This window comes from Felis catus, chromosome A2 (genome assembly GCF_018350175.1).
Source record: "Felis catus isolate Fca126 chromosome A2, F.catus_Fca126_mat1.0, whole genome shotgun sequence".
In the NCBI taxonomy this organism is placed as follows: Eukaryota; Metazoa; Chordata; class Mammalia; order Carnivora; family Felidae; genus Felis; species Felis catus.
In genome coordinates this window covers 858,197-883,010 of record NC_058369.1, presented here as the reverse complement: position 1 = coordinate 883,010, position 24,814 = coordinate 858,197, and the positions used below count along the sequence as shown (strand labels likewise).

Genomic DNA, 24,814 nt, shown 5'->3' with positions numbered 1-24,814 from the left:
AATGTTACATAACACAACGAATGGGGAGGGGTTAGCGGGGCTCCCTGTGGCTGGAGTCGGGCCTTGGAATTTTCCAGAGACCAGATTTCGGAATGTGGCCCGGTCACGATGCCAGGGACAGGATACACCTTCTGAGCTGTCGCATGTCCACCCGGGGTGTCAAACGGGGATAACGAAGGCACGAGGGACCCTCGGGGGGGCCCCAGTGCATAGGACAGAGTAAGGCTCGGGTACTCTTGTGGGGGGACCGGCCTCCGTGCCAGGCAAGGGTTTCGGGCCACCACGGGGGGCCCGGTGGCTGCATCCAGGGAGCCTAAATTTCCTGCCGATGGGAACCGAGTGCAGCGTGACAGAAGGTGGGTGGCTGGGGGGCCATGGGCCTGGGCCATCATGTCGCTGTCACCCTGAAATCTGTTCTGTCTCCGCACCACACCGCCATCTGGGTGTTAATTCAGGTATTTGTTAAGCGCCTGCTTATCAGCCTGCAGAACCCGCCCTGGGCTCCGAATGCCCAAGTCAGACACGCCTGGTCCTCCTAGACTGACCTCCGGGAGATCACCCAGGCTGCACCACGGCGGGGGTGGGGGGTCAGGGGGGGCTTCCAGAGGCAAATGTGTGTAAGCCCATCCTTGGGTACAGGCTCTTCTTAGCCCCATATTACAGGTCAGAAAACTGAGACTCGGGAGGGCAGACGCAAGCCAGGATGACTGGAGTCCGCACCCCGCACCATCCCCCTACGCTCCTGCCCCGGTGGCCCTGGGAGCTCTGAGGGGGCAGGTGGCTGGGCCCCCCGGACCCCCATCTTCCTGGCTGAGCGTCCACCACGGGGCCGGGGTGGGGGGCGGCGGGGAGGGAACCTCCCATGCTCCGCCTCCCCTCAGCAGCGACCCTCTCCCCTGCCCCTCCGAAGCGAAGAGACATTACAATAAAACAAAGCACATAAACGCGTCCGCTGGCATAGGACGGATAAACACAGCGCGTCCATCCACACGCCGGAGTCTCGTCCAGACTCGGAAAGTTAGGGCGTCCTGCCGCCTGCCACCGTGTGGATGGACCGGAGGACACTGCGCAGTGACAGGAGCCGGGCACAGAGGGACGCGTCCCACGTGACCCCCTAGAGGAGTCCCGTCCACGGAGAGAGAGAGTGGATGGCAGGGGGCGGGGAGTCGTGCTTCATGGGGGCAGGGTCTCAGTCTGGGGAGATGGAAGGTCCTGGAGGCGGATGGCGGGGGCGGCTGCGCGACAGTGTGAGTGCGCTCGATGCCACTGCCACTGGAAGGTGGTTGAGACGGTAAGGCCACGCCACGTTCGACCCCCCCCTCCCCCCCGCCACGCTCCCACAGAGCGAGGACGGCATCAGGGCCTCACCGACACCCGGTTTTACAGACGCGCGCACGAGGCAGCTCGCCAGGCAGAGGAGTGCGGATTGCAGGGGGGCGGCCGCCCCCCCACGCCGACCCCTGCCCAGGCGCCGGAGGCTGAGGTGGTCACGGGCGGGCACCTGGCCTGGCCGCCCCCGCCCGGGAGCCACCGCGCTCCGGCCGCAGGCCTGCTTTCCCTCCCGTCTGTTCCTTCGCTGACCTGAGATAACTCCCTGGACTCAGCACATTTCCCGGGAGAAGTGCAGGGACAGCACCGCACAGGGCACCTGCGGTGGGCGGAGGGGGCGGCCGCGGAGACGGCCCCCAGCGGTGAGGCGCCCGAGGGAGGCTCGAGGGACTGGGCACGGGGTGAAACGTGGCACAGTCGGCTCTGGAAGGTGCCCGGCGGGGGGGGGGAGCGTGAGGCTCGGGTCCCTTCCCGGCCTTTGAAAGGCCGCGGACTCCGTGCCTGTCCTGTGAGCACGCACCCCCCCCCCCTCGCAGTCCCCGGGGACGGCCCGACCTGGGCAGCACGCTGTCGCCGCACCGGCCCGGACCGTGGGGGAGGCGAGACTCGGCCCCCCCCACCCCAGGACCCGACTTTGTCCTTGCCTCTCCCAGCCTCATGTGCGTCGCTGGCTTCTTCTAGAAGCGCCGTCCTCGCTTGTCCTCCCAGACACCCGTCCGCGGGCTTCTTTCTCTGCTTGCTTTCCAGTCTTTTCCGGGGTCCTCTGAGGCTGCTCTTCCTCCCCTCGCCGCCTGCAGCTGAGGCCGCTGTACCCTGTCCTCACTCCCTCTCGATGACATTGTCCAGACCAGCAGGACACTGAAGCGGGAGGCTTGTCTCTCCTCCCACATCTCAGTCTGGACTCGGCCAAACACGGAGCCCGAAGCAAGGGTTTGGTGCAGCGGGTTGGTCCGGAGAGCAGGAGTGAGGGGCCGAGGAGGATGGGGCAGGGCGGGCCCTGGTAACCACTGTGGGCCCCTGAGGAACTGGGTAGGACATTCCTCAGGACTATCTACCCCAGAGGAAGACGAGGGAGCATCAACCCCCTGGCCTCCCTGTTGGCCCAAGACCCCATACCAAGCGCATCCCAACCTCAGGGCCTTTGCATACGCCGTGCTTTGTGCTCATGATGCCCCCCAGGCCTGAGTCTTCTCCCAGCACCTCCTTCTCCTCTGCTAGCAGCTAGGAGGCCACCTCCACCCCGTGATTCCCTCTGGTCCTTCACAACTTGAAATTATGCACGTCCTTGCAGGTCTGCTGGTTCCCGTCCCACCAGATTGGACACGTCACACGAAGACACGGGTCTGTGTCTGACCCTGCCGTGTGCCCCACGGGTGCCGACCTGCTGGGTGGCCCCACGCAAGCGCAGACCCTCTCCAGACTGCCCGGGACCCTGCCTGCGGCGGGCGTGCCCTCAGGGTCCTCCGGGGGCGCTGTCCCTGCAGGGGGACACTTTCCCTGCTGTCCTCTCTCCAGCTGGATGCGGCCTCGACCTCTATTCAGGGACATCGGTTGACTCCGGCTGTGAGCGAGGTGCTGTTTGAGCGTCAGAGCCGGCCAGATTTCTAGAGGCGTAATCCGTATTTTATCTGCCCGGGTCTTTTTTTGTTTTGTTTTGTTTTGTTTTTACCAATTACGAGAAAAATAGCTCATTGTCATGTGGGATCCTGGATGAGATCCTGGAACAGAAAAAGGGAATCAGTTTCAAAAAAGAGAACAACAACGACACATAGAGAACTCCAAATAAAAGGTGGAGTTTGGTCAGTAGTCACGGCAATTACTGATGTCATCAGTCGGTGATAGCAGCACTCCAATATCGGTGTCTGAGTTGGGACAAGAATGCTTGGCTCCTAGGGTTTCTGTAACAAATTACCACACGTTTGGTGGCTTGAAAAAGAATCACACGTTTATCAACCTCATGTTGTGGAGTCAGAAGTCCTAGCGCCCGGGCGTGGGCAGGGCCGGTTCCCCCCGGAGCCCCAGGGAGCCCCCTCTCCCCCCTTTTCCGGCTTCCAGAGGCCTCGCATCCTGGGCCCGCGGCCCCTCCTCATCCTCAAGGCCAGCGGCTCGGGGTCCGCCCGGCTCTCTGCCTCCCTCTCGTGACGACGCCGGGTCCCCCGGGCACCCAGGGTCACCCCCGCCTCAGGGGCCTTGACAAGGTCCCCTCTGCCGCATGAGGGGACACGTCTGCAGGTTCTGAGGACGAGGACAGGGACCTCTTGGGGCGGTGGATTATACCACTGATGAGAAAGGGTAGACAGAAACTCTCACATCTTTGCAACTTTCTGTAAATGTAAAATTATTCCAAAATACAACTTTTCTTTTTAAAAAACTTTTTAAATGTTTTTATTTATCTTGGAGAGAGGAGGGCGCGAGCGGGGGTGGGGCAGAGAGACAGAGGGGGACAGAGGGTCCGAAACGGGCTCCGCGCTGACCGCGGGGTTCGAACCCATGAACCCTGAGATCATGACCTGAGCCGAAGTCGGATGCTCAACCGACTGAGCCCCCCGGGCGCCCCTGAAATAAAAATGCTCTTAAAGATATCAGAATCAGAAGCAGGAACGCCGTCACCCGTACCCTGCCCGGAGACCATCTTGGGCGACACGAGGGGTTTATTCCTTTCCGTTTCCCGTCAGAGTTTATGTGCCGGGGATATTCTCTTCTGTAAATGGCACCACATCGTGCGTAACGTTCTTGATTTGAGGCGAACACCTTAGATGACAGGCCATGTGTGAGTAACCTCCCCCCCCTGCCCCCCCCGCCCCCCCGTCCAGCTGCACAGGCCTCCCCGCCAGGCGTCCTCGCCCTGGGCCCCCAGCCACCTGGCCTTTGCTGGGAGCACCCTCTCCAGGTCCTGCCTCGAGTGTCCCCAAGCCCCCCTCCCGCCACTCCCTCACCCATTCAGATGTGGGGACCCTGCTGCGTGCAGCTGGGTCCCACCACATCTCAGTGTCCCGACCCATTGAGTGGGGTGAGGATTCATCTCGGGGCGCTCCAGAGACCCAGAGTTCTGGAGCACGGGTGGCAGGAACCCCCCCACCCCATCTCCGCAGGAGGCTGAAGTGCCCTGGGGACCACGTGGCCAGGCCCGAGGGATCACAGGAGGCCAGGGGGAGTTGGGGGGGGGGTGCACCAGGAGGCCACGAGGGCCGCTCATGGGCACTTCCTAAGCCACAAGGTCACAAGGCCTCAGAGGTAGCAGAGCCCAGCCGACCCCCATCCGCAGGACCGGTGTCCCCTCTGCCTCAGGGACGGCCCGGACTAGAGCTCAGGGTGCGGGACCGCACGGACCGCCCCCCTACTGGAGGTCGAGGCCGGGGCACCGGGAGGGGCGGGGGAGGGGTCGAGATGTCGCCGCACCTGGAGTCTGAACCTCGCGGCCACCCCTCCACCTGCGCGAGGTTCCCGCCCGAGCTCTTGGCCTCCTTCCCTGGGAATCTGCCGAATCCGGCCGGGCGGCCGCCGGAGCGCGGAGGCGGGAGGCTGGGGCCCGGGGAGCAGAGGCAGGGGCGCGGGCCCAGGACACCGTATCTGCACCCCATCCCCACCCGGCGCCGTGAGCGGCATCTCCCCAGGCGCTAGGCCCCCGTGCAGGGCAGAGCACCTGCTGCGTACCCTCCCTGCGGGCCACGGGGACTGCTGTATGCGCGCTGCGGAGCGGAAGACGCACCTCCGAGAGAGGGCGCTTGTCCACTAGGGGGAGCTGCGGGACCAAACCCGATTTACTTCCGACGCCCGCCGGGCCCCGGGCCCCAGCTCACGCCCGCAGTAGGCGTCCCCCACTCCTGCTGTCCTCTCTCAGCCCCCGTCCAACCACGCTTCACCTCACCGAGTCACTGAGTGCCTCCGGCAGCGCTGATCCACCGGTCCGCCCTCCTTCCGCCCAGAGGCTCCCTGTCCCTCGGCCCCTAGCACCGCCCCCCCCCCGCCCACCCCGGGGCCCCTGGGACGCAGGCCCCAGTCTCCGTTCAGTCCTCGCTCACGCCCCGTGACCTCATCCGTGACTCTAGACATCCCGCCGTGCCAAGGACGCCCACACGTCCTGCAGGACACAGCCCCTGCTCTCCCAGCCTCTTCTTGGTTGACCCCCAGACGTGTCCCCCCACACCCATCCGGAAGTGACCTCTGGACCTGCCCTCCCCACTCCCACCCTCCCGCAGCAAATGGGCACCTCCCTTCCCAGCAGCTCCGGCCAAGCTCCCGCCTCACCTCTTCCCGACGGGGCTCCTGCGGGAGCCTATACGCTCCACTCCCCGACAGCTGCGTGCCCCCCCTCACCTCCACCCTGCACGCCCGCACAACCCCGGTCCCCGCAGGAGGCGGCTGCCTCTTCGCTGCTTTCCTGCCCCCAGAGGAGCCAGGGGTGGCTTCTCCCAAACTAAGGCACGACTCCCACCGCCCTGGCCTCCACCCCTTGGCCCCTCTCTGACCTCCCCCCACCCCACCCCCCACCCCGCCCTCCTGATTGTCCCTTTTTCTCTCATTCTAGCCTCCGGGGCTCTGCACTGCTGTTTCCTCTGCCTGGGCTGCCCCCTCCTCCTGGTGATCACCTCTTGGGCGAGGGCCTCCCTCCAACCCCATCTGCAGGGGGCCTGGGACACTCCTCTGTGTCCTGATCAAGAGGCAGGATTGCCTGGTTAGCAGGGCTGTTCCCTGCTCCCCCTGCGCATAGTACATGCTCAGTAAACACTGCCTGAACAGATGGCCTTGAGCGGCCCTGCCCTGAGCCCCTCCAGGCTGGTGGGCAGACAGAGCTGGACCGGCACCCCCGTCCCTGTGGTCAGGGCCGGACACCCCACAGCCGGCTTCCAGGAGGGGGGGGCAATCAAGCTGAGCATGGGCTTGCCCAGCGACCAGGGGGGCAGGCCGTTCATCGACCCCTCGGTGGCCCCATCTTCTCGAACCTGTTAGGAAGCCTCAGGGGCAACAGCAAGGAGGCAAGGGAGGGGTGAGCACAGGGCCCCTGCTGCCTCCCTGCGTGGGCAGGGTGAGGGGTCAGTGTGCCCGTGCTAAGCTGGGAAAGGCAGGGTGATGAGGAGCCCTAGGGGGACCCTGTCCTTGCCAGTCCCCGGAAACAGCTGAGGTCCACTTGGAAGTGTCTGGGTGAGGAACCCTGCGGACCCCACTGTCCGGATGGGAAAATAAGTCATGGGGCGGGGGCACACCCCTGTGCGAGAGGGTCTGGTTCCAAATCGCTGCTCAGCCTGGGAGGGCGGAAGGCAGGGTGGGGCACGTCCTCTGGTGACAGCAGTGCCCGGGAATGCTCCTGCAGGGGCTGGAAGGGGGCTCTCCGCCCCCCACGCCCGGCCCCTTGAGCTGAGCTTCTCCCAGTGCATTGGGGCCCTGCTCTGGGGTGGCCGGGACCCGGAGTGGGAGCCTCAGGATTGCAACCGGGCGCACGGGTTCCTCAGTAGGGTAACCTTGAGGGAGGCTTCGGGGGGAGGACCAGGGGAGGGAGGTACCGACCGGGAACGGGGACCCTCGCGGGGACGCGATCTGGGCGTCGGTGGAAACGGGACAGCGTCCCGGACTCCCGGAACCACGGCAGGGCCACCTCGGTTCTCGCACATTCCCGGGCCCTGAGCGCGACGCCCGGAATAGCAGCCCCGGGGTGGGGGGTGGGGTAGAGGCGGTCGGTTCCCTCACGTCTCCCCCGCCCCGGGGCTTTCCAAGGTCACCGGGATACGGACTCTGGAACACCAGGCCGTGGTCTGAGGCGCCGGCGCCCGCGCGGGGCAGTCCCCTGCCGTAGATCCGCGCCGAGGCGCGCAACCGCCGCGCGAGGGCGCACGGGGCTGCCCCTCCGCCGGACCCCGGCCTGGGCGCGCCCTGGGAGGCCTGGTGGGAGGGGCTGCTCCTGGCTCCCCCCGCCCCTCCCCGCGGGCCCCGCCGCTTCCGCCTGTCCTGCGGCCGCCCGGGGAGCCGGGACGTGCCGCCTGGGCTCTCCGTAGCCGGTAAGTCCCTCTTCCTATCCCCCCACAATCCCGGCCGGCGTCTCCTCCCCGTCCCCGGGCCCGGGCCGGTGAGGGGCTGGCCTGGCAGCGATCCCAGGGTGGGAGAGAGCTCATCCCCGCCCCCTCCTGGGGAAACTGAGGCCTAGAGGTGTGGCTTGCTCCGGGATCACACCTGCAGGCTGGGGCGCGGCCAAAACGGGATGTGTCATGCTCCTCCGGGAGGGTTCACTGGGGAGCAGAAAAATGGCGCTTCTAGCACCGGGTTTGGACTCCCACCCCAGGGGCTGGCGCTCGGTGTGTGTGGTGCGAGGGGGCTGCGTGTGAAAAGGCCAAGCCCCCTCCCCCTCCCCATCTGAGCTCTCCAAGGCCAGCCCGGACTCGGGGTTCAGAGGGGCACCGATACAGCCGGCTCCACAGCTCTGGGCAGAGAAGGGCCCTGCCCAGTGGTCCCCAAGGTTCTCGGCACCCGGGGCCACCGTGCGTCCCAGCGCCTGATGCCCCAGGTCCGAATGTCAGAGCCTGAGAACCAGGGAAACTGAGGCTGGAGAGGGTCCAGAGTCCACTGGTACAGGACCAGGGCCCTGAAACTCAGGGCTGGAAAACTCCAGCCGGTTCTTTCAGTCCTTTGGGCGCGCTGGCCCTGGCCTGGGAAAGGCCTCACGGGGTGGCCGCTTCCCTCCGCCTTTCTCTGGCAACGCCACGGTCCCGGGGAGGGCGTGGATGGCAAGGGACCGCACCTTTCTCTGACAGATGGGGAAACTGAGGCCCTGGGGGACAAGTCTACCCCCCCCCAGTCCACTCACCCCCAGAGGCCTCCCTCTTTCCTGCACCACCCTCATCAATGGCTCCTTTTCCTCTGCAGGCTGCCCTTGGTGGAGCCCACATCCTCTGCACATGAGGTCACGGGGCACCGGCTGGACTGGGGCCAGGTCAACCCGCCTTGTGACCCCCAATCCGGGGGCTCCCTGCCACCACAGGTCTGGGAGCCGAGGCGGCCCCGGAGGCCCAGGTGCAGCCAGGGGGCTTCTGCCCGGGACTCAGCCCCCGAGCCAGCCCCGCCAGCCGCACCTTCTCCACGGTCCCTCATACAGCGCTGGACTGAGACCAGCTGATCCCCATTGCACAGATGGGGAAACTGAGGCCTGGGGATGTGGAGTGGCTGGCCCTTGGCCACACAGAAAGGTAGACGCATTGACGGTGGGGGGAGTGGTGACGGGGTCCCGCCACTGGAGATTCCCGTGCACTGTCCTGGAATGATTCCCTCCATAATCAGACACAGATTAAGCACTTGCTGTGTGCATGTAATCAGACGACAAACAATAGCAATAAAAGCGGATAATTCTTTGAGCTCTCCCTCCCCCTCGCCGGGCTCTGTGCAGCCTGCTTTTCTTATCTGGTCTGACGGACCCCTCAGACTTTCCTGTAACGGGGGCCCTGTTATTACCCCACTTTTCAGAGACGAGAACAGAGGCCCAGAGAGGTTAAACGACTGCCCCACATCACACAGCCAGTGGGCACAGAGCTGGGGTTCCGACCCCGGCCTGCTGGCGCCCCCACTGCCGCGCCCTCTCTGCTCCCCCCCACCCCGCCCCCTCCAGAACCTGCTTCTGCTGTGGACCCTCCTGAACTGTGGTTTAGGGGGCAGTGCCCAGGTAAGGGGGGACACGAGTCCAGGGGGCCAGTGGGCTTGGGGACCTGGCCGGCGGTGTGGGGGCCACTGGCTTCTCTCCAGGCCGATGGTGCCTCTCTCTCCCCAAGTAGGGTCCAGGTGAGTGGACCCCCTGGGGTTCCTGGAGTCGCTGTTCCAGCTCTTGTGGGCGGGGTGTCTCTGTGCGCAGCCGTCGCTGCATCTGGTGAGCGCAGAAAAGCTGGGGCTAGCAGGGTGGGGTGGGAGGGGGGTGCCTGCCCCTCCTCTCCCGCCAGCCCGCCCCACTGCTGGCCGCACCCTCTGCCTGCCCACACATGCTGTGCCTTCTAATCCCACTGATCCGGCTGGAATGTGGGTGGGGGCGGCCGGGCCCAAGGGTGGGCAGGCCAGCTCTGGAAAGAGGGTTACTGGGGGTCCTGACCACACTCTGGCCCTCCTGTTCCGTGTAGGCCTCCCGGGTTAGACACATGCTGGGGAGACACCCATGAGTACCGCCTCTGCCATTTGCCGGTAAGTTCTGTCCGCCTCCGGGGCCCTCGGGTGCGCCTTGAAGACTTCCTGCTTCCCCACTCGTGCCCCCAAAATACACCTGCCACCCTGCCAGGCTCTCCGGGCTCCCCTGGGGCTCTCCCAGCCTCGGACCTACCCATCTTTGTCCTCAGGACTGTCCCCCAGGGGCCATTCCATTCCGAGACCTCCAGTGTGCCCTCTACAATGGCCACCCTGTCCTAGGCACCCAGAAGACTTACCAGTGGGTGCCCTTCTACGGTGGTGAGTAGCCTTGCCTCCTGTTGGTCCACGGGAGGCAGGGAGGAGGGGCTGCTGAGAAAGAAAGACGGCCGGAGGATTGCAAGAGAACATCAGCACTGGGGCTTTGAAGGATGCATAGGAGTTGAAGTGGAGGGGAAAGTAGCACAGGGAGGCAGGGTTTGTTCTGCACGGGGTTGAACACAGCCTGAGGATTTGCGTGGAGCCGTATCCAGAGGCCAACAGTTCTCAGACTTATGCCCGTGGCAGGAATTGTTGCCGCATTTAGCTGAAAATAGCAAGTTATGTAACTGTGTGCCCGGGGCAGTGTGCCTCCGCATTTAAGGGAAACAGACAGCTTTAGACACCAAAGTGGAAGCAGATACAGATAAGAAAAGCTGACAATGGAGAAGGTTCCATCGGTCAGCCTCGTGGGTGTTTTGGTTTTTTGTGTGTTTTTCCCCCCTAAGAATTAGAGGAAATTTGCCATGATCCCCCCCACCCCCCCAGAGGCCCTCCAAGGCCAGCTTGGGCTCTGTGCCAGGCAGGGTCTGCCAGCCAGGCTCAGAGAAGTGGGAGCCAGGAGGAGCACGGATCCCTGCGGCTGTGAGCTTGAGCCTGCGACCAGACTGTCCACTGTGCCCCACCGCCAGGCAGCCGGGAAACTGAGTCCGGGGGAGGGCCAGTGACACAGCCAGCTGCTCCGCATTCAGTCAGTACTGAATACTCCTTTTTTAAAATTCTTTTTCTCCCAATGTTTATTTATTTTTGAGAGAGAGAGAGAGAGAGGAAGGGGCAGAGAGAGAGGGGGACAGAGGATTCAAAGCCAGCTCTGTGCCCACCGCAGAGAGCCCGGTGCAGGGCCCGAACTCACAAACTGTGAGATCATGACCTGAGCCGAAGTCAGACACGTAACTGACTGAGCCACCCAGGTGCTCCAGCACTGGGCACTTTTTATTGGGCACATGCGGGGTGCAGGGCCCGTGTGCTGAGTGACTTCTGCCCGCTGCCATACCCCAGAGCCTGGAACGGTGTTGGGAAAGTAATAGGTGCTCTGTGAATGTTTGCAGGACGAAAGCATGAACAATGGGCTCCCTGATGTTAGGGCTTGACAGGAATGCATGCATGCATGCATGCATGGGTCAGCCCTGGGTACTTGCCCCGGGTACCTGCCTGGGAGGGTCTGGGAGCTGAAGGCAGACGCGACCTGAGTTCCAATCCTGGCTCTAACCAAAGCCTCCAAGTGTGGCTTTGGCTGAGTCCCTGGGTCTCACATGCCTGAGGGGGAGGAGGCCAGAAGCCCCGACAGACGTCCTGGACTGGCCCAACAATTCCTTCTGTCCCCAGCGCCCAACCAGTGCGACCTTCACTGCCTGGCCGAGGGGCACGCCTTCTACCACACCTTCGGCCGCGTCCTGGACGGCACCCCCTGCAGTCCCGGGGCCCAGGGGCTCTGCGTGGCCGGCCGCTGCCTCGTAAGGCCTCGCCGGGCCCCGCCCCCCGTCCACCTCACATCCAGGCCCTGGCCACGGACCCCACTCCTTTCTCTCCCGGGTCCCGCCCCCTTCTCCAAGCCCCGCCCCCAGCACCGCACCCCCCCCCCCCCCGCCCCGTGTCCCGCCCATGCGAGGCTCCACTCCGCCCCTTTCCCCTTAGGCCCCGCCCCGGCCCCGCCTCCTAGGGCTGTCCCAGGCCAGGGGCTGTCCGCGAAGGCGCGCTCGTCCTCCCCGCCCCTGTAGAGCGCCGGCTGTGACGGTTTGCTGGGCTCGGACGCCCGCGAAGATCACTGCGGCCGCTGCGGCGGCGCCAACGAGTCGTGCCTTTTCGTTCAGCGCGTGTTCCGTGACTCCGGTGACCGCCCTCCCCGTCGTACCCGCTCGCCCAGAGCGGGCCCTTTAACGAGCCTCGGGCCCCGGAAGCGAAATCCCGAGCTGATTGGGCAGTCCGTGGCCCAGCCCCCTCCCTCTCTTCATTCTGACTGGTTACTGTCAGATGGTCCCGCCCTTCCCGGAACAGATGGGGTTTTAACTCTTTCCCAGCTGCACTTAAGCGAGAATAATCTTACCTCCAAAAGTTTACCGAGCATTGTGGAGGTGCCAGGACCCTGGCTAACTTGCTTACCGCAGTATCTCATTTAATCCTCAACTCATCCCTCAAATACCCTCCCACTCGCGCCCAACGCCCTCCTTTCCTTCCGCCCAGGTGCCTTCGCTGGGTACTGGAACGTGACCTTGATCCCCGAGGGCGCCAGACACATCCGCGTAGCCCACCGGAGCCGCAACCACCTGGGTATCGCAGGGCCCGAAGGGGGAGGCGTCTTGCTGGCCGCCTCGGATACAGCCGGGGAGGCTGCGGCTGCGGCTGCGGGGGAAGGGGTGCGGGAGGCGGAACGGGCCGGTTCCCGGAGCCCGGGCTGACCTTTCCCTTGCAGCGCTGATAGGGGTCGACGGGCGCCACGTGCTCAACGGGAACTGGGCGGTCAGCCCACCCGGGACCTACGAGGCAGCGGGCACCCGTGTGGTCTACACCCGCGCTGCGGGGCCAGAGGAGACGCTGCGCGCGGCTGGGCCCACCTCCCAAGACCTGCTCCTGCAGGTGCGGCCCAGGCTCTGCGGGGGCAGCTGGGAGATGGAGGGGGCGGTTGGCTACTGGATGGGGGCGGGGGGACGGGGGCCAGAGGGGGGAAGCTGGGCCATCGGGTCCGAGTGCGGCTCCCTCGGCGTGACACCCCTCCAGGTCCTCCTGCAGGAGCCCAACCCCGGCATCGAGTTCGAGTTCTGGCTCCCTCGGGAGCGCTACGGCCCCTTCCAGGCGCAGGCGCAGGCCCTGGGCTGGTCCCTGCGGCAGCCGCAGCCTCGGGAGGTGGAACCACAGCCCGCTGAAGCCCCCGCGGCCCCAGCTGCCGTTTCCCCGAGGACCCCGCCCCCCGCCCCAGGTGAGGTGGGGACGGCCCGGTGGGAGCTAGCAGGGAGCTGAGGTCCGTGCCCCTCACCGTGCGCCCCCCACAGACCCCTGCTCACCGTGCCCAGACACTCGAGGTCGCGCGCACCGGCTGCTCCACTATTGCGGCGGCGACTTCGGTGAGAGACTCCTAACCCCAGCCGCTACCTGACTCCTGGTTGACCTGAACTTCAGCCCTGTCCTGCTGACCCCTGACGGCGATCTGACTTTACCCTTGACTCCTTGACCTGACTCCATCTTGACTCCTTCTGCCCCGAATGGGACTCCTTGATCTGACCCTTTGCCCTCATCTGAACATGGACCCCTCATTGATCCCAGGCCCCCTCTCCACAGTCCCCAGGGACCCCCAGTGCTCCATCTGGCCCTGGTTCCTTTCTCTGGCAACGGGGTGCACCTGGGGTGGTGGGTGCCCAGGGTGGAGTGTCCGGTCGGCCTCAGCAAAATCCTGCCCACAGTGTTCAGGGCCCGAGTGCTGAGCCGCCTCCAACAGGCCCAGGAGACGCGCTATGAGGTTCGCGTGCAGCTCATCTATAAGAACCGCTCGCCACTGCGGGCCCTGGAGTACGTGTGGGCCCTGGGTCGCTGCCCCTGCCCGCGGCTGGACCTCCATCGCGAGTACCTGCTGGCTGTCCAGCGCCTCATCAGCCCTGACGGCACTCAGGACCGGCTGCTGCTGCCCCACACTGGCTACGCCCGAGCGTGGAGCCCTGCCGAGGACAGCCGCGTGCGCCTGGCTGCCCGACACTGCCCCGCCTGAGCCGCGGGACCGGGCCCCCGCCACCTGCAGCAACAGAGGCATGCCTGACCGGGCTCAAACTCAGCGTATTTCCCGTCTTGCCCCGGCTTCCAGTGGCTTCCCGCCTACTACACATGCTTAGCTGTCCCTGCACCCAGTCAGGTCCACTGTCATGAGCAGGAGGCACTGGTGAGGGAGGACACACTGAAGAGACGCTCTTATTTCCTCTCTCACTCTGGCTGCCAGGAAGCTCATAGATGATTTATACTTAGAAACTTTGTGTCTGCTTTTATTTGCTTTGTCCCATGCTCACCTTCGTAGAGACACTGTCACAAACGAGCATGGCCCAAAGGAAGACTGCCCAACAAGACCTTGGAATAGAGCAGTTTCCCCTCTTGCCCTGGCTGCCAGGACGTTCACTGCTGTTTAACTCCCTGACACTCTGTGCTCTCTCTTCTCACTGATACACGTACGCCTCATGTGTTCAGAGACACCGTCTCCAACAGACATGCTCCCTAGAAGACACGCCTACCCAGGTACTGTAAGGTACCCATTTCCCCTTTTGCCCCGGCCACCAGGAAGCTCAGAGATAATCTTGAGCGCCTCAGCAAGTCTGGCTGGGTCTTTCTTTCTTTCCTTTCCTTTTTTTCCTTTTCTCCTCCTTCCTCCCTTTGTCCCTTCGTCCCTTCGTCCCTTCCTTCTTTCCTTCCTTCCGATCTTATTTTTAAAATAATCTCTACGCCCGATGTGGGGCCCGAACCCACAACCCGGAGACCTAGAATCACATCCTCCCCTGACTGAGCTGGCCAGATGCCCCTGGCTGGGTTTCTTTCGGACAACACTGCTATCCATCCCTGTTTCTGCCTATTTAATCTTTGCGAGCCCTTTTACGACAAGGACACCCCAGTGACACATACGCGGCTGCGGAAATTCCAGGATGTGCTGGTGGTCAGACCCACGGTCACGCTGTCACGATGTGTGCACAACACTCTCACGTGCACCCCAGCCCTCCTCCTCCTCCTGGTGCAGTGCCCCCTCCCCATGCCCCCTGAGGGCCACACTGCCATCTCATGCCACCCGGGGCCCCGGTCCCTGTCCTCCTGTGTTCTCCTGGATATGTTCTACTCATCAGTCTTCTGGGGCCAGGAGGGCAGACCTAGGCCAAGTGTGAATTGGAGGCACCTGGAGGGTGTCACCCAACAAACCTTCTGGGGGCACTCTGGAAGGGCCACCCTTTACCTTCTCTCCCTGGATGGGACACTCTGGTCTTCTGTACCGTCCGTGGCTGTGTTTTCCTTTAGGACACAGGATGCTCAACTGTGGGTCTCAGGCTCAGTGCCTGACCTTGCAGGTGACCTGTGGCCGGACCCTGCCCCTCCCTGGGCCTCAGTTTCCCCATCTGCGAGTATCCTTTCAGCCCCTCGCAGCTCTGAGCATGGGAACCGCATCCCTCGGACTCCTTCCCCTGCCTCTGGGTCCCAGACCTGGCTCCCTCCCCCCCCCAGCAAGTACTGAAGCTGGGGCCCCCCTGGGCCCCGCCCCCCCCGCCGGTGTTATAGGGGGCACAGCGCTGGAGGGTGGTGTGGGGCCTGGGCGCCCCCTAGTGGTAGGATGGGAAAGGAAGGGACGCTAGGCACCTGGTGATGCCTGCACCCGGAGGGCCCCTGCCTCTCCCCTGGGTGCTAGCCTTCCTCAGCAACACCTCTCCCCACACTCTGGCTTCCTGACACTGGCACCTACACCCAAGGCGCCTCTGTGCCCATCAGGGCTGCCCGAGGTTGTCCCTGCATCTCTGCCACTGAGTGGGCTCTGTCGGGGACTGGGGGGTCCACGGGGCAGGCCTGCCCGAGCTCCCGGACCGGCTGGCCCAGCCGGTGGAGCAGAGACCAGTGCGGGATGCGCCCTGGCAGACAGGACCCCTGAGTGGCACCCCGCTCCGTGAGGCAACATTGTTTCCAGGGCCGATCGCGTACCAGTCGCTGCGGACGGTCCCTTAATGTCCTGATTTGCTCTTTCGCTTTAAAAGAAACAGGAGGGGGCGCCTGGGGGGCTCAGTCGGTTGAGCGTCCGACTTCGGCTCAGCTCATGATCTCACGGTCGGTGAGTTCGAGCCCCGCGTTGGGCTCTGTGCTGACGGCTCGGGGACTGGAGCCTGCTTCGGGTTCTGTGTCTCCCCCTCTCTCTGACCCTCCCCTGTTCATGCTCTGTCTCTCTCTGTCTCAAAAATAAATAAATAAATAAATAAACATTTAAAAAATTAAAATAAAAGGAAATCAAACAAACACTTGAACACTTAAGAGAGAGAAGACGCCGCGGGAAGTGTACAGATGTTCAAATCCCGCACACGAACACGCACTCCAGGTGGTCAGAGAATGACAGAAACGGGGTGACCCCAGGGCTGTGTCGTCCTCTCTACAATCCCCGGTCTCGGTTTTTAGCAGTCCCTGTGTCCCCAGGGGGATACACAGTGCCCCTGTGGTCGCCGGAAGGGACCACGAGCGAGGACGGTCAGACTTTCCTGCAGCGAGCTCCCTTGGCCGCGACAGGTGGGTCATCACTGGGGCTTCTCTGAACCCACGGGGTCTGTTAAAGGGTAAAGAACACAAACGCGAGTTCGAAGCTTGCGTCCCGTCAGTAACACGGCGATTCTGGCAACGATTGTTTCCTTCGCCCCCTGAAGTTTTCCCCACGACGTCGCAGAACGCTGGCTCTGGGGTCCTGATGCTTTTCTTATTATTTTGAATTCTCTGTGGCCAGCACCCCCCTAATGCCTGCCCCGGGCCCGCCTACTCTCTCTGACCCTGAGCCGGGGTTAACCCACGGAGGCCCTGGGCCCCCACCGCCGCTGAGAGCCCCGGGCCGTCCTACAGCCCACAGGGTTACATGCGGGTCACAGGGGGCACTGGCGGGACCACTTTGGGGTACAGCTTGGCCACATCTGCTCCAGACGAAGGTACGCGCACAGTGACGGGCTAACCCCTAGTCTCCGGAACCTGTGACCAGGACCTTGTTTGGCAAAAGGGCCTTTTCAGACGTAACTAAGAGTCTGAAGACGAGATCATCCTGGATTACCAAGGTGAGCCCTAAACCCAGTGACAAGTGTCTTTGTTAGACGGAGACAGAGGAGGCAGCCACATGGCCACAGAGGCAGGCACTGGAGGGACACGGCCACGAGCCCAGGGACGCCTGGGGCCTCCAGGAGTTGGGACAGGTGGACAGGAACTTGCCCTGGAGCCTGCCGAGGGAGGAGCTCGGTCCTGCCACACCCTGACCTCCGCTTCCAGAATGTGGGAGAATAAACGCCTGTGATTTTAAGCCTCCCAGCGTGCTCGTGGCTCTTTCCAGCCACCCCACGACACTCAGAAATGCTCGCCCTGCACTCTCTGACAGGTGTGCGCCCCGAGGAAACCAGAGCTCTGCTCACCGAAGGCCGGTTCTAGAATGTTCCTGGCAGCTTGAGTCGCAGTAACCACAAGCTGGAGACCATTCCATCGACGGTGGATGGTGCGCACGAGCCAAATGAATCCTGTCCACCAGCCCCAGACACTACCGTGTGAGCGACCCCTCCAGCGACGCGGTGCGTCTGATGGACACGGCTCTGAGCCGGACAGGGAAGCACGTGGCCACTGCCGGGTGGCTGGGAGGGGCCATGTTGTCCCCGAGTCACTGCTTACACTCTTCCGTATTTTTAAGTGAAAAACAAAACAAGTCCGAGGGGCTAGATGTCATTGTTCCCACGTGGTGAGCTGACCCTGGGTGGGCCGGGGACCATCTTTGGAGGGACGCCTCTAGAGCCCGTTGTGCTGTGCCCCTTGGATGGCGGGGGACAGTGCCAGGTGCAGAGAGAGCCCGGTACCGCCACCCTTTCCCCGGACTACGGCCACCCCACGTTGTTCAGACAGTCGGGCCAGTGAAAAGCAGATTCCCAGATCCCTGTCCCCAAAACCCGTGTGGACCTCTCAGCAGGGCGGGGGACTCATTAATGATTACCCTCGATCCCAGCGAAGCCTGCGTCCCCAAGCAAAACCCAAAGTCCTCACCATGCCTTGCGGGTGTCCGTGTGCTCAGGCTCACCCCAGACCCCCCTCCCTTCTCCCCCTCATTCAGCTCCATCCACGCTGAGCACCCCACTCTTCCTCTAGCCCGCCAGGCACAGTCCTACCTCAGGACCTTTGTACGTGCTCTTCTCTCTGCCCGGATCACTTTTGCCCTGGCTTTCGCAAGACTCGTGCCTCTGACCTGACTTTCCTGTCTCCTTCATGCTCTACTCAGATGTCACTCCCGCAGACAGGTCCTTCTCTGACTGTTCCTGATATTGTTGCCGCCACCCCCCACCTCCCCACTGCATGTTTCCCCGGAACATTCACCTCCCTCTGACATCCATGTTTATCATGCTGATTGTCACCTCCCCAAATCCTCAGGAGCAGAGATTTTTTTCTCTCTCTGGGCCATCACTCTTCCCTTGACTGTTGGAACAGTGCCGGGCATACAGTGGGTGCTCAATAGTTGCTGAATGATCAAATGAATGAATCGGACCCATCGCTCGCCAGTGGCCACCACCAGCTGCGGACAAGCTGGGACTGCCGGGGCAGGGAGAGGGATTGTGGGACACGGCACAGACACCTCAAGTGTCTCCACATCGTCTGATGCCCCTGGGGCAGCATCACCCCCAGCGGAGAACCACGGAGGTATAAGCCTTGGGAGCATCTGCCTCGTTCATCCTGACGCTCCTCCGTGTTTCCCCCAGGGCTGTGACCAACTGGGATCTTGGAGAAGCAGGTCCTGGGTGAGGGGCTGACCAAGCTGGACGCTGTGGGGCCCCGGGGCCTTCCCAGTGTGTCTGCAGATGCCTGGCTAGGGACTTGCCTTTGGATGGGACGAGCCATGAGCTTACAGCCCCCTCTCGGGTGGGGCTGAGGCTCTGGAGGAGACACAGGTGACACCCCGCCTGCCTTGGGCCAGAACTCCAGGGTGCACTTCCCGCTCAGGGTCGTGTCTCCCAGCCGAGACCAGCTCCTTGCCCAGCGACCCCCCCATCCGCCCAGCTTCCGACTCGGGCTCTGCTTCCAGGAACCCCACCTCGAATGGGGGGTGTTCTATTGCTTTGAAGACGCCGTTGGATTGAGTTTGCCCTTTCTTAGACTCTTCGCGTCTCTGTCCACACAACGGGCTGGGCACCTTCCTTCCCTCCTTGTGTCTCTGCCTGGTTTTACGATCAGGGTCATGTTGGTGTCAAAAAAGAAACCGACTAGGGGCGCTGGGGGGGCTCAGTCGGTTAAGCGTCCAGCTCTCGGTTTCAGCTCAGGTCATGATTTCAGGGATCGTGAGTTCAAGCCGCGCGTCAGGCTCTGCGCTGGCAGCGGGGAGCCTGCTTGGGATTCTCTCTCTCAGAAGAAGTAAACTTAAAAAAAAAAAAAAAGAAAGAAACCAACTAAAGACAAAACGAGACAGGAGAGGAGCCACGGGCTGTAGGAGGCCCTGCGGGCGACACCCCGTCTTCCCCCAGTCTCCGGCCCCCCACCTTGGCTGGAGGCGCCCTGTGGTCCCGGGCCAGGGGCTGCTGGCAGGGGGCGCGGGCTGGAGGGGAGGACCACTGCCCCCCGCCCACCCCCGGTGGGACGGGGGCAGGGAAAGCCTCAGGCGTGTCTGTGACCCTGGCCCCCAGAGCTCCTTTCTGCCCCCATCGCACACCCCGCCCCCTTCCGTCCTTTCCCCAGGACCGCCTCCCAAATAAAGGACTCAGATGCCAATTCTCTCTCGAGCCCTCCTCCGTGATCCTTCTCAGCCCCGTGGCAAGACCTCAGGCAGGCGGGGGTGCCGCTCCGGGCCTCAGTCTCCTCGTCTGCGAAGCGGGGCACACGGCGTCGGCTCCGGATCCGGAGACGCCGGCCAGGGGCTCCCCCACCCCCGAGGACACGGCCAGACGGGTCGTCGGATGAGCTTTATTGAGCCCCCCTAGCAGGCCAGATGCTTCAGCCGCCAGCAGTGCTGGAGGCAGCGAAGCCGGTGTCTGAGGTGGGGCCAGCTGCACGTGACCTCCGTGGTGGACTCGGACGTGTACTCGGCCGAGGACCCGCACGGGGAGGGGGCCGGCAGCTGGGGCGCCGAGGTGCTGCCGGTGGGCGGTGGGCTGCCCTTGGAGGCCTGGGGGGCCGGCTCCCCCGGCCCGTCCGAGGCCTTCCCGGGGGGCTGCGCCACGGGGGGACCCTGGCTGGGGGAGGTGCTGGTGCGCTGCTTGGGGCCCGCGGGCTGGGGGGCCGGCTGGGGTTGGCCCGAGGAGGTGACAGATGACTGGGGGCGCGGCTGGCCGGAGGAGCTCACTCGTGCCCGTGCCCGGAGCCGAAGCCGGCTCTGGGACTTGGAGGGCAGCCGGGAGCCGCCGGCCGGGGGGTCCGGCGGGGACTGGCCCGAGGTGGTCTGGGAGGCGCTCCCGGGGAGCGGCTTGCTCGGGGAGGCGGGGCTGGCGGGGGGCTCCCCCGAGGCGTCGGTCGAGGAGTTCGTGGAGGGCTTGGGGTGTGATGTGCCCCCCAGCTCGCCAGGCGGCAGGTCTGCGTAGCGGCTGGACGAGGGTTTCACTTGTCCTTCTGGGGCTGGGTCACGCTTGCTTGGGCTGCAGAGAGACGGCCGTGGGGGGGTGAGGCAGGCCCGGCCCCGGGGCCGCAGGGAGTCAGTCGGGGGCAAGGCGGCCGGGGCCGGGGCCGTCTTCCCACCCTCCGTGGGGACAGCGCCCGCACACGCGGGCCCTGCCGCCCAGGCCCGGGAGTACGTACGCTGGGCTCCAAGGGCAGCGGCGGGGGTGACGAGAGCCCGGCCGCGGGCCAGGGTCTGCATGACTGGTTCCCGAAAGCGTAGGAGAGAGAGGCTGACAGTGAGCGGGTGCAGCCACACGGAGGCCAGACAGGGGCCGGGCAGGGGCAGGAGGGAAAGTGGGCAGGGGCAGGCGGGTGGGGGGCACAGACGGACAGGGCCTGCGGCGGACCGACGCCCCCGCACCCTGCGAGCACACACCGTCCCGGGTTATTCCCACTGCCACGTCCAGGGCTCTCCCGCCGAGGTCTCTCACGACGCTGTCCACGGCCTCGTGGTGCTTTAGAAACAGCGGCCGTATCGCGCGATGATACAGCATGTGAGCCCCGTTCCAGGGCCCGGGAACCATGCAGAACAACAGGAAGGCGCACTGTGGGCACGGGGGGGGGGGGGTGTCAAGACCCGTGCAGGGCAGGCCTCCCCCACCCGATGGACCGCCTCCATCAGACGCCCCTGGTGGGGGCGGGGGGCTAGTTCCGCAGAGAAGGGGCCGGGTCTCCCCCTCACACCCCTGGCCTCCCGGGCACCTGCGTGCGTCCCGGGGGCCACCCACCTTGCCCGCGTAGTAGAAAGGGAACCAGGACAGGAGTAGATCGCTGAAGAACTCGGCCAGCCCGAACAGTCCATACACCACCCAGTAGGTGAGCCACACAGTGTCGTCTTCTTTGCTTGGGCTCTCGATAGCTTTGATTCTGGGGGCGGGGAGGCGCGCAGAGTCAGGGGCTGTCCAGAGCCCCCGACACCCCCTCCCAACGCCCGGACAGCCAGCGGGCACTCACGAAGCATATGCTGGGTACACAAATCCGATTACATTGCACAGTAGAGACGCCCCGAAGCCGAACAGAAGATACAGGCTTAGCAGAGTGGCGGCTCCTGCGGGAGGAGAGGGTGTGGGCAGGGCGGCGCGCTCCGAGCCGACCCTGGCACCGGAGGCCTCCTCCTGGCCTGGCAGACCCAGGCTGCCACACTCGCTGCCCCTACGAGAGACCCCTCCGGGATAGGCCTGCTGCCCCCGCAGCGCCCTGGTGACGCCTACTATGGCCCTGAGCCCCGTGTCTCCTCGTAGGTGCAACCAGTTATCAGTCGGTCCCCCCCACCCCCGAACTGTGAACTCCCCAAGGGCAGGTGGGGAGCTTGGCCCTGATGGGTAGAGTAGTTGCCCAATAAACACGTGTTGAATGAGTAAGTGACCACCTGCAATCATAATTGCGTTACTCTGGGTCCCGAGGGGAGGGCCAGGCACAAAAGCCCAGCATTTGAATGCAAACAACGGGAGAAAAACCTAGAAGTAAGCCTGTTCATTCCTTCATTAAGAAGTGATTCCCGGAGGCACCTGGGCGGCTCAGGTCAAGATCTCACAGCTCGTGAGTTCGAGCCCCGCGTCGGGCTCTGTGCTGACAGCTCGGAGCCTGGAGCCTGCTTCGGATTCTGTGTGTCTGTCTTTCTCTACTCCTCCCCCGCTCAAGCTCTGTGTCTCTCCCTCTCAAAAATAAATGAACGTTAAAAAAAGAAGACTTGATTCCCAGTGAGCAGAGAAAGTCAACACTGGTAATCTTTATCTCAATACGGTTTTTCATCCTGGCCACCGCAGACAATCCGGGCCAGAACATCTTTCGTGGGGGTGCCCTGGGAGCTGCGGGGGCTGAACAGCATCCCTGGCCCCCACTCATCCGTGCCAGGAGCGCCCCCAGCCGCGACAACCACAGATGTCCCCAGACACTGTTCAGTACCCCGAGGGGGACAGCATAGCCTCCAGCGAGGGCTGTTGTCTTAGTGGGAGACAGCTGAACGTTTTCCACTCACTGCGTGACACCGAGCAAGTCTTTCTCTCTGCTTGGAGCCTCAGTTTCCCCATCTGCCAATGGGGTGGTAATGACCCTGCCTCCTCAGGCGGCCTTGGGGATAGCTAATACCACTCAACAGAGAGGGCTCCTCTTTTCTACAGGTTTGCTGAGCACCTTCTGGGGGTACAAACACATTCCCAGTGACGGGGCCCGGAGCACACACTGCTGGGGGAGGTGGGGAGCCAGGAGTGTTAGCTGCTCTGCAAAGAGTCCTCGTAAACACTGCCTTCATTAAGTGCGAGGGTCTCTGTGCTTCCCTGCTGTGTCTCACTCACTGGCCAGAACAACAGGGCAGCTGGGAGGAGGGGGGACCAAGGTCACTCAGAGAGCCTCTGGGCTCCTGGGAGCATTTTACAGCCTCCGGCCTCCTCCCCAGGCGGTTATCTGTAGAGACAGAGGTCACTTGCGTACCAAAGGGCACCCCCTCCCTTCCCTCCACCTGGGTTAGTCTTTATCCCTCGGGTCTGGGGTCAGGACAGGGAAGGGGGCCTCCCCAGTTGGCCCCAGGAGGTCTGGTCACTGCCTCATCTGGGTTTCCTTTGTTACCTGGGCTGGGGATTTGACCATCTGGGGCGGGTGGGGCCCAAGGGGGATGTCACCCCCAACTGCTAGTTGGGGGGAGCAGGTTTCCCAGGGCACCTCTCCCTCAATCCCTATTCCTGCAGCCTCAGCAACGGGAGGATGACCTTGGACATTTGAGGGGGGGCACCATCCCAGAGATCAGCAACAGACAGGGCTCAGGGAGGGGGTGGGTAGGGAGGGGCGAATGCTCCAGACCGGGGAGGGGGGTGGTGGTCAGAGGCAGCCTTCCACAAAGCCCTGACTCTCTGGGCCTCAGTTTCCCCCCCGTGCCTCCCAGCTTCCCCGATAGGCCCCTCCCCAGTGCTCTATGACTAAAGCCCTGCCCACGGGTATCAGGGATGTGGAAAGTCAGCAGAGAAGTCAGGGCCTGCTCCCAGGGACAGGTTCCTGGCTAGGCTGACATGGCCTGGGCACTGGAGGCCTGGGGGAGTAAACTGTGGACCTTCCCTGCCTGGCACGGATTCCCCAGCTGGGGGAAAATGTGAGGAAAGTGGACTGCTGGGATCAGTACATATGTCCCTGTCCTCACCCAACCCCCCCCCACCCCCCCACTTCTGGACAAAGGGTTCCTGGAATTCGCTCCAGGGGGCTTCCTGGAAGACGTGGCATGGGGCCTGGGACATGGAAAAAGAGGGGAGGGAGCGTTTAAGGAGTACTTACTAGACAGTTTGGGAGAGTGGCAGGGGGCATCCAAGGCCACCGAGGAAGAGGAAGAGGAAGAGGAGGGGGACTGGAGGGGGACTGGAGGGGTAGCAGTCAGAAGGGCTGGCTCCCCGCTCTGTGGCCCCCCAGCCAATATTTGCCCAACCCCACCACAGGGTCAAACAACCCAGCTCAACTAGTTAGGCACGGTGGGCCAAAGCACAGGGTGGGAGAGGGACAGGGCACGCCAAGGGGAGGTGACTGGTAGGAAAACAATGGGGGGAGGGGAATGGGAGTGACCCTTCTCCTCCTGGCCTGGAGCATGGGGGGGGGGGGGGGCGGGATGGAAAAATCTCTACACTTGCTTCCAGGCTGATGTTCCTGTGGGACGGGGGTGTGGCAAGACTCCCAGGGCACTGGCTGTCTACCCGCCGCTCTCCCCTCCCCCAGGGTGGACCGAGCAACTGGAAGAACCGGACTTTGGCCTGGAATTCACACCCAGGGCCACGACGGAGGGGGCAGCGAACGGTCTCCAGACCTGAGGACTGGAGTGGAGGTACTACTGGGCCCGAGAGAGGGAGTGACACTAGCCAGAGGTCGCAGGGCGGGGGCAGAGGAGAGGCTGCGGGCAGACGCAAAGTCCTGGTCCATGACCCCTCAGGATCTGTCTCACCAGGGGGGTGCTCCCCACCGTCCGAGCCCGGACCCTGCAGAAGACGCCGGCCGGAAGGGGCCAGGCCCGGGACCCCGTTGCCCCAGGGCCTCAGTGTGCCCATCGGCGAAATGGGACAGGAGCCCAGAGCGCCCCGGACTGCTCACCCGTGGCTAAGTACCGCTTGTCGACCCCTGTCTTGGCTTCGAGCGCCCTTAGCGCTTCGGTGGCCAAGTTCCTTTGTTCCAGAAAGTGCTCCAAGCGCTGGCGCAGGCCGTCCATGACACCGGCGAGCCGGGGCCTGGCAGCCCGAGCTCGACCGCGGCCCCGCGCACCTGCCCCGCTGCGCGCGTGCCGCTTTGCCCAGGTGCGAGAAGCCCCGCTCCGCCCCCGAGCTGGTCTCCGCCCCTGCGCTGGTCTCCGCCCCCTGCCCCCCACTCCGGCCAATGGGAGGGCAGGGCGGACAAAGGAGGTGGGGCCTGCCCCTTCTCCCCCGCCGCATCGCCCTCTGGCCGGCCGCGGCCGCCCCAGCTGCGACGCCGGGGGCAGAGGGCGGGGCGCGGAGGCCGAGGGTGCCGATTGGCGGAGCGGGAGCGGGACGTAGCTGATTGGAGGGGGTGGGGTCATGGCCGGGGATTATTGGCTGAGCCGTTGCGGGGGTGGAGCTGGGGGAGGAGGAGAGAAGCGTGCCGAGGGGCGGAGCTGGCGGGAGGAACTGGAGGAAGACCAGAGCTGATTGGCGAGAACAGAGGAGGGGCGGGGTTGACCATAAAGGAGCGGGGGACAGACTCTCGGAGGAGGAGGGGATGGGACGGAGCTAAGCTGGGGAGGCGGGACTTACTCAGAAGAACAATTCCGGTTGGGCCGGGTAGG

The 24,814-nt window shown here is 63.9% G+C and overlaps 3 protein-coding genes and 1 long non-coding RNA gene across 10 annotated transcripts; 2 read left to right on the top strand and 2 right to left on the bottom strand.

Annotated features, from left to right (window-relative positions):
- Window positions 1-7,185: 7,185 nt before the first annotated feature.
- On the top strand, window positions 7,186-13,811 carry ADAMTSL5 (ADAMTS like 5). Of its 3 annotated transcripts, none has more exons than XM_045042861.1 (13): window positions 7,186-7,322; window positions 8,185-8,504; window positions 8,779-8,974; window positions 9,084-9,175; window positions 9,420-9,480; window positions 9,633-9,741; window positions 11,065-11,192; window positions 11,457-11,568; window positions 11,920-12,006; window positions 12,149-12,312; window positions 12,466-12,652; window positions 12,726-12,797; window positions 13,134-13,811. In XM_045042861.1, the coding sequence occupies exons 2-13, from the start codon at window positions 8,449-8,451 to the stop codon at window positions 13,433-13,435; spliced, it is 1,566 nt and encodes a 521-aa protein (XP_044898796.1). In that variant the 5' UTR covers window positions 7,186-7,322; window positions 8,185-8,448; the 3' UTR covers window positions 13,436-13,811. The 3 variants fall into 3 exon arrangements, with proteins under 3 accessions (XP_044898796.1, XP_006928242.1, XP_044898798.1); XM_006928180.5 differs by having other exon boundaries at window positions 12,454-12,652; XM_045042863.1 differs by lacking the exons at window positions 11,065-11,192; window positions 11,457-11,568 and having other exon boundaries at window positions 12,454-12,652.
- On the bottom strand, window positions 8,603-10,197 carry LOC123381550. The gene is made up of 2 exons (XR_006588667.1): window positions 9,720-10,197; window positions 8,603-9,172 (listed from the first exon to the last, which is right to left on the bottom strand). It is a non-coding gene; the product is annotated as an uncharacterized LOC123381550 (long non-coding RNA).
- A 5,531-nt stretch (window positions 13,812-19,342) lies between the features above and the next one.
- On the bottom strand, window positions 19,343-24,458 carry REEP6 (receptor accessory protein 6). Of its 4 annotated transcripts, none has more exons than XM_045042893.1 (6): window positions 24,109-24,458; window positions 21,001-21,094; window positions 20,775-20,913; window positions 20,423-20,501; window positions 20,185-20,247; window positions 19,343-20,024 (listed from the first exon to the last, which is right to left on the bottom strand). In XM_045042893.1, exons 1-6 carry the CDS (start codon window positions 24,441-24,443, stop codon window positions 19,370-19,372), a joined length of 1,365 nt encoding a protein of 454 aa, XP_044898828.1. In that variant the 5' UTR covers window positions 24,444-24,458; the 3' UTR covers window positions 19,343-19,369. The 4 variants fall into 4 exon arrangements, with proteins under 4 accessions (XP_044898828.1, XP_023098835.2, XP_044898831.1 ...); XM_023243058.2 differs by having other exon boundaries at window positions 19,847-20,024; window positions 20,423-20,591; window positions 24,109-24,223; XM_023243067.2 differs by lacking the exon at window positions 20,185-20,247 and having other exon boundaries at window positions 20,423-20,591.
- Window positions 22,815-24,198, top strand: LOC109493563 (myosin light chain kinase 3-like). 2 transcript variants are annotated; one of them, XM_045042919.1, is made up of 3 exons: window positions 22,815-23,128; window positions 23,740-23,845; window positions 23,951-24,198. In XM_045042919.1, the coding sequence occupies exons 1-3, from the start codon at window positions 23,049-23,051 to the stop codon at window positions 24,116-24,118; spliced, it is 354 nt and encodes a 117-aa protein (XP_044898854.1). In that variant the 5' UTR covers window positions 22,815-23,048; the 3' UTR covers window positions 24,119-24,198. The 2 variants fall into 2 exon arrangements, with proteins under 2 accessions (XP_044898854.1, XP_044898856.1); XM_045042921.1 differs by having other exon boundaries at window positions 22,826-23,128; window positions 23,966-24,198.
- Window positions 24,459-24,814: the final 356 nt, after the last annotated feature.

Bases quoted from the DNA above. Each gene is read 5' to 3' on its own strand.
- ADAMTSL5 (XM_006928180.5), top strand. From the start codon at position 8,449: ATGGGGAAACTGAGGCCTGGGGATGTGGAGTGGCTGGCCCTTGGCCAC. The intron at 8,975-9,083 runs GTAAGGGGGGAC...CTCCCCAAGTAG, and splicing joins GTTTAGGGGGCAGTGCCCAG to GGTCCAGGTGAGTGGACCCC. The intron at 12,007-12,148 runs GTATCGCAGGGC...TTTCCCTTGCAG, and splicing joins CCGGAGCCGCAACCACCTGG to CGCTGATAGGGGTCGACGGG.
- LOC109493563 (XM_045042919.1), top strand. From the start codon at position 23,049: ATGGCCTGGGCACTGGAGGCCTGGGGGAGTAAACTGTGGACCTTCCCT. The intron at 23,129-23,739 runs GTGAGGAAAGTG...CCCCTCCCCCAG, and splicing joins TTCCCCAGCTGGGGGAAAAT to GGTGGACCGAGCAACTGGAA. The intron at 23,846-23,950 runs GTACTACTGGGC...ATGACCCCTCAG, and splicing joins ACCTGAGGACTGGAGTGGAG to GATCTGTCTCACCAGGGGGG.
- REEP6 (XM_023243067.2), bottom strand. From the start codon at position 24,443: ATGCGGCGGGGGAGAAGGGGCAGGCCCCACCTCCTTTGTCCGCCCTGC. The intron at 20,914-21,000 runs GTGAGTGCCCGC...CCCCGCCCCCAG, and splicing joins GTGTACCCAGCATATGCTTC to AATCAAAGCTATCGAGAGCC. The intron at 20,592-20,774 runs GTGGGTGGCCCC...CCGTGCCCACAG, and splicing joins CTTTCTACTACGCGGGCAAG to TGCGCCTTCCTGTTGTTCTG.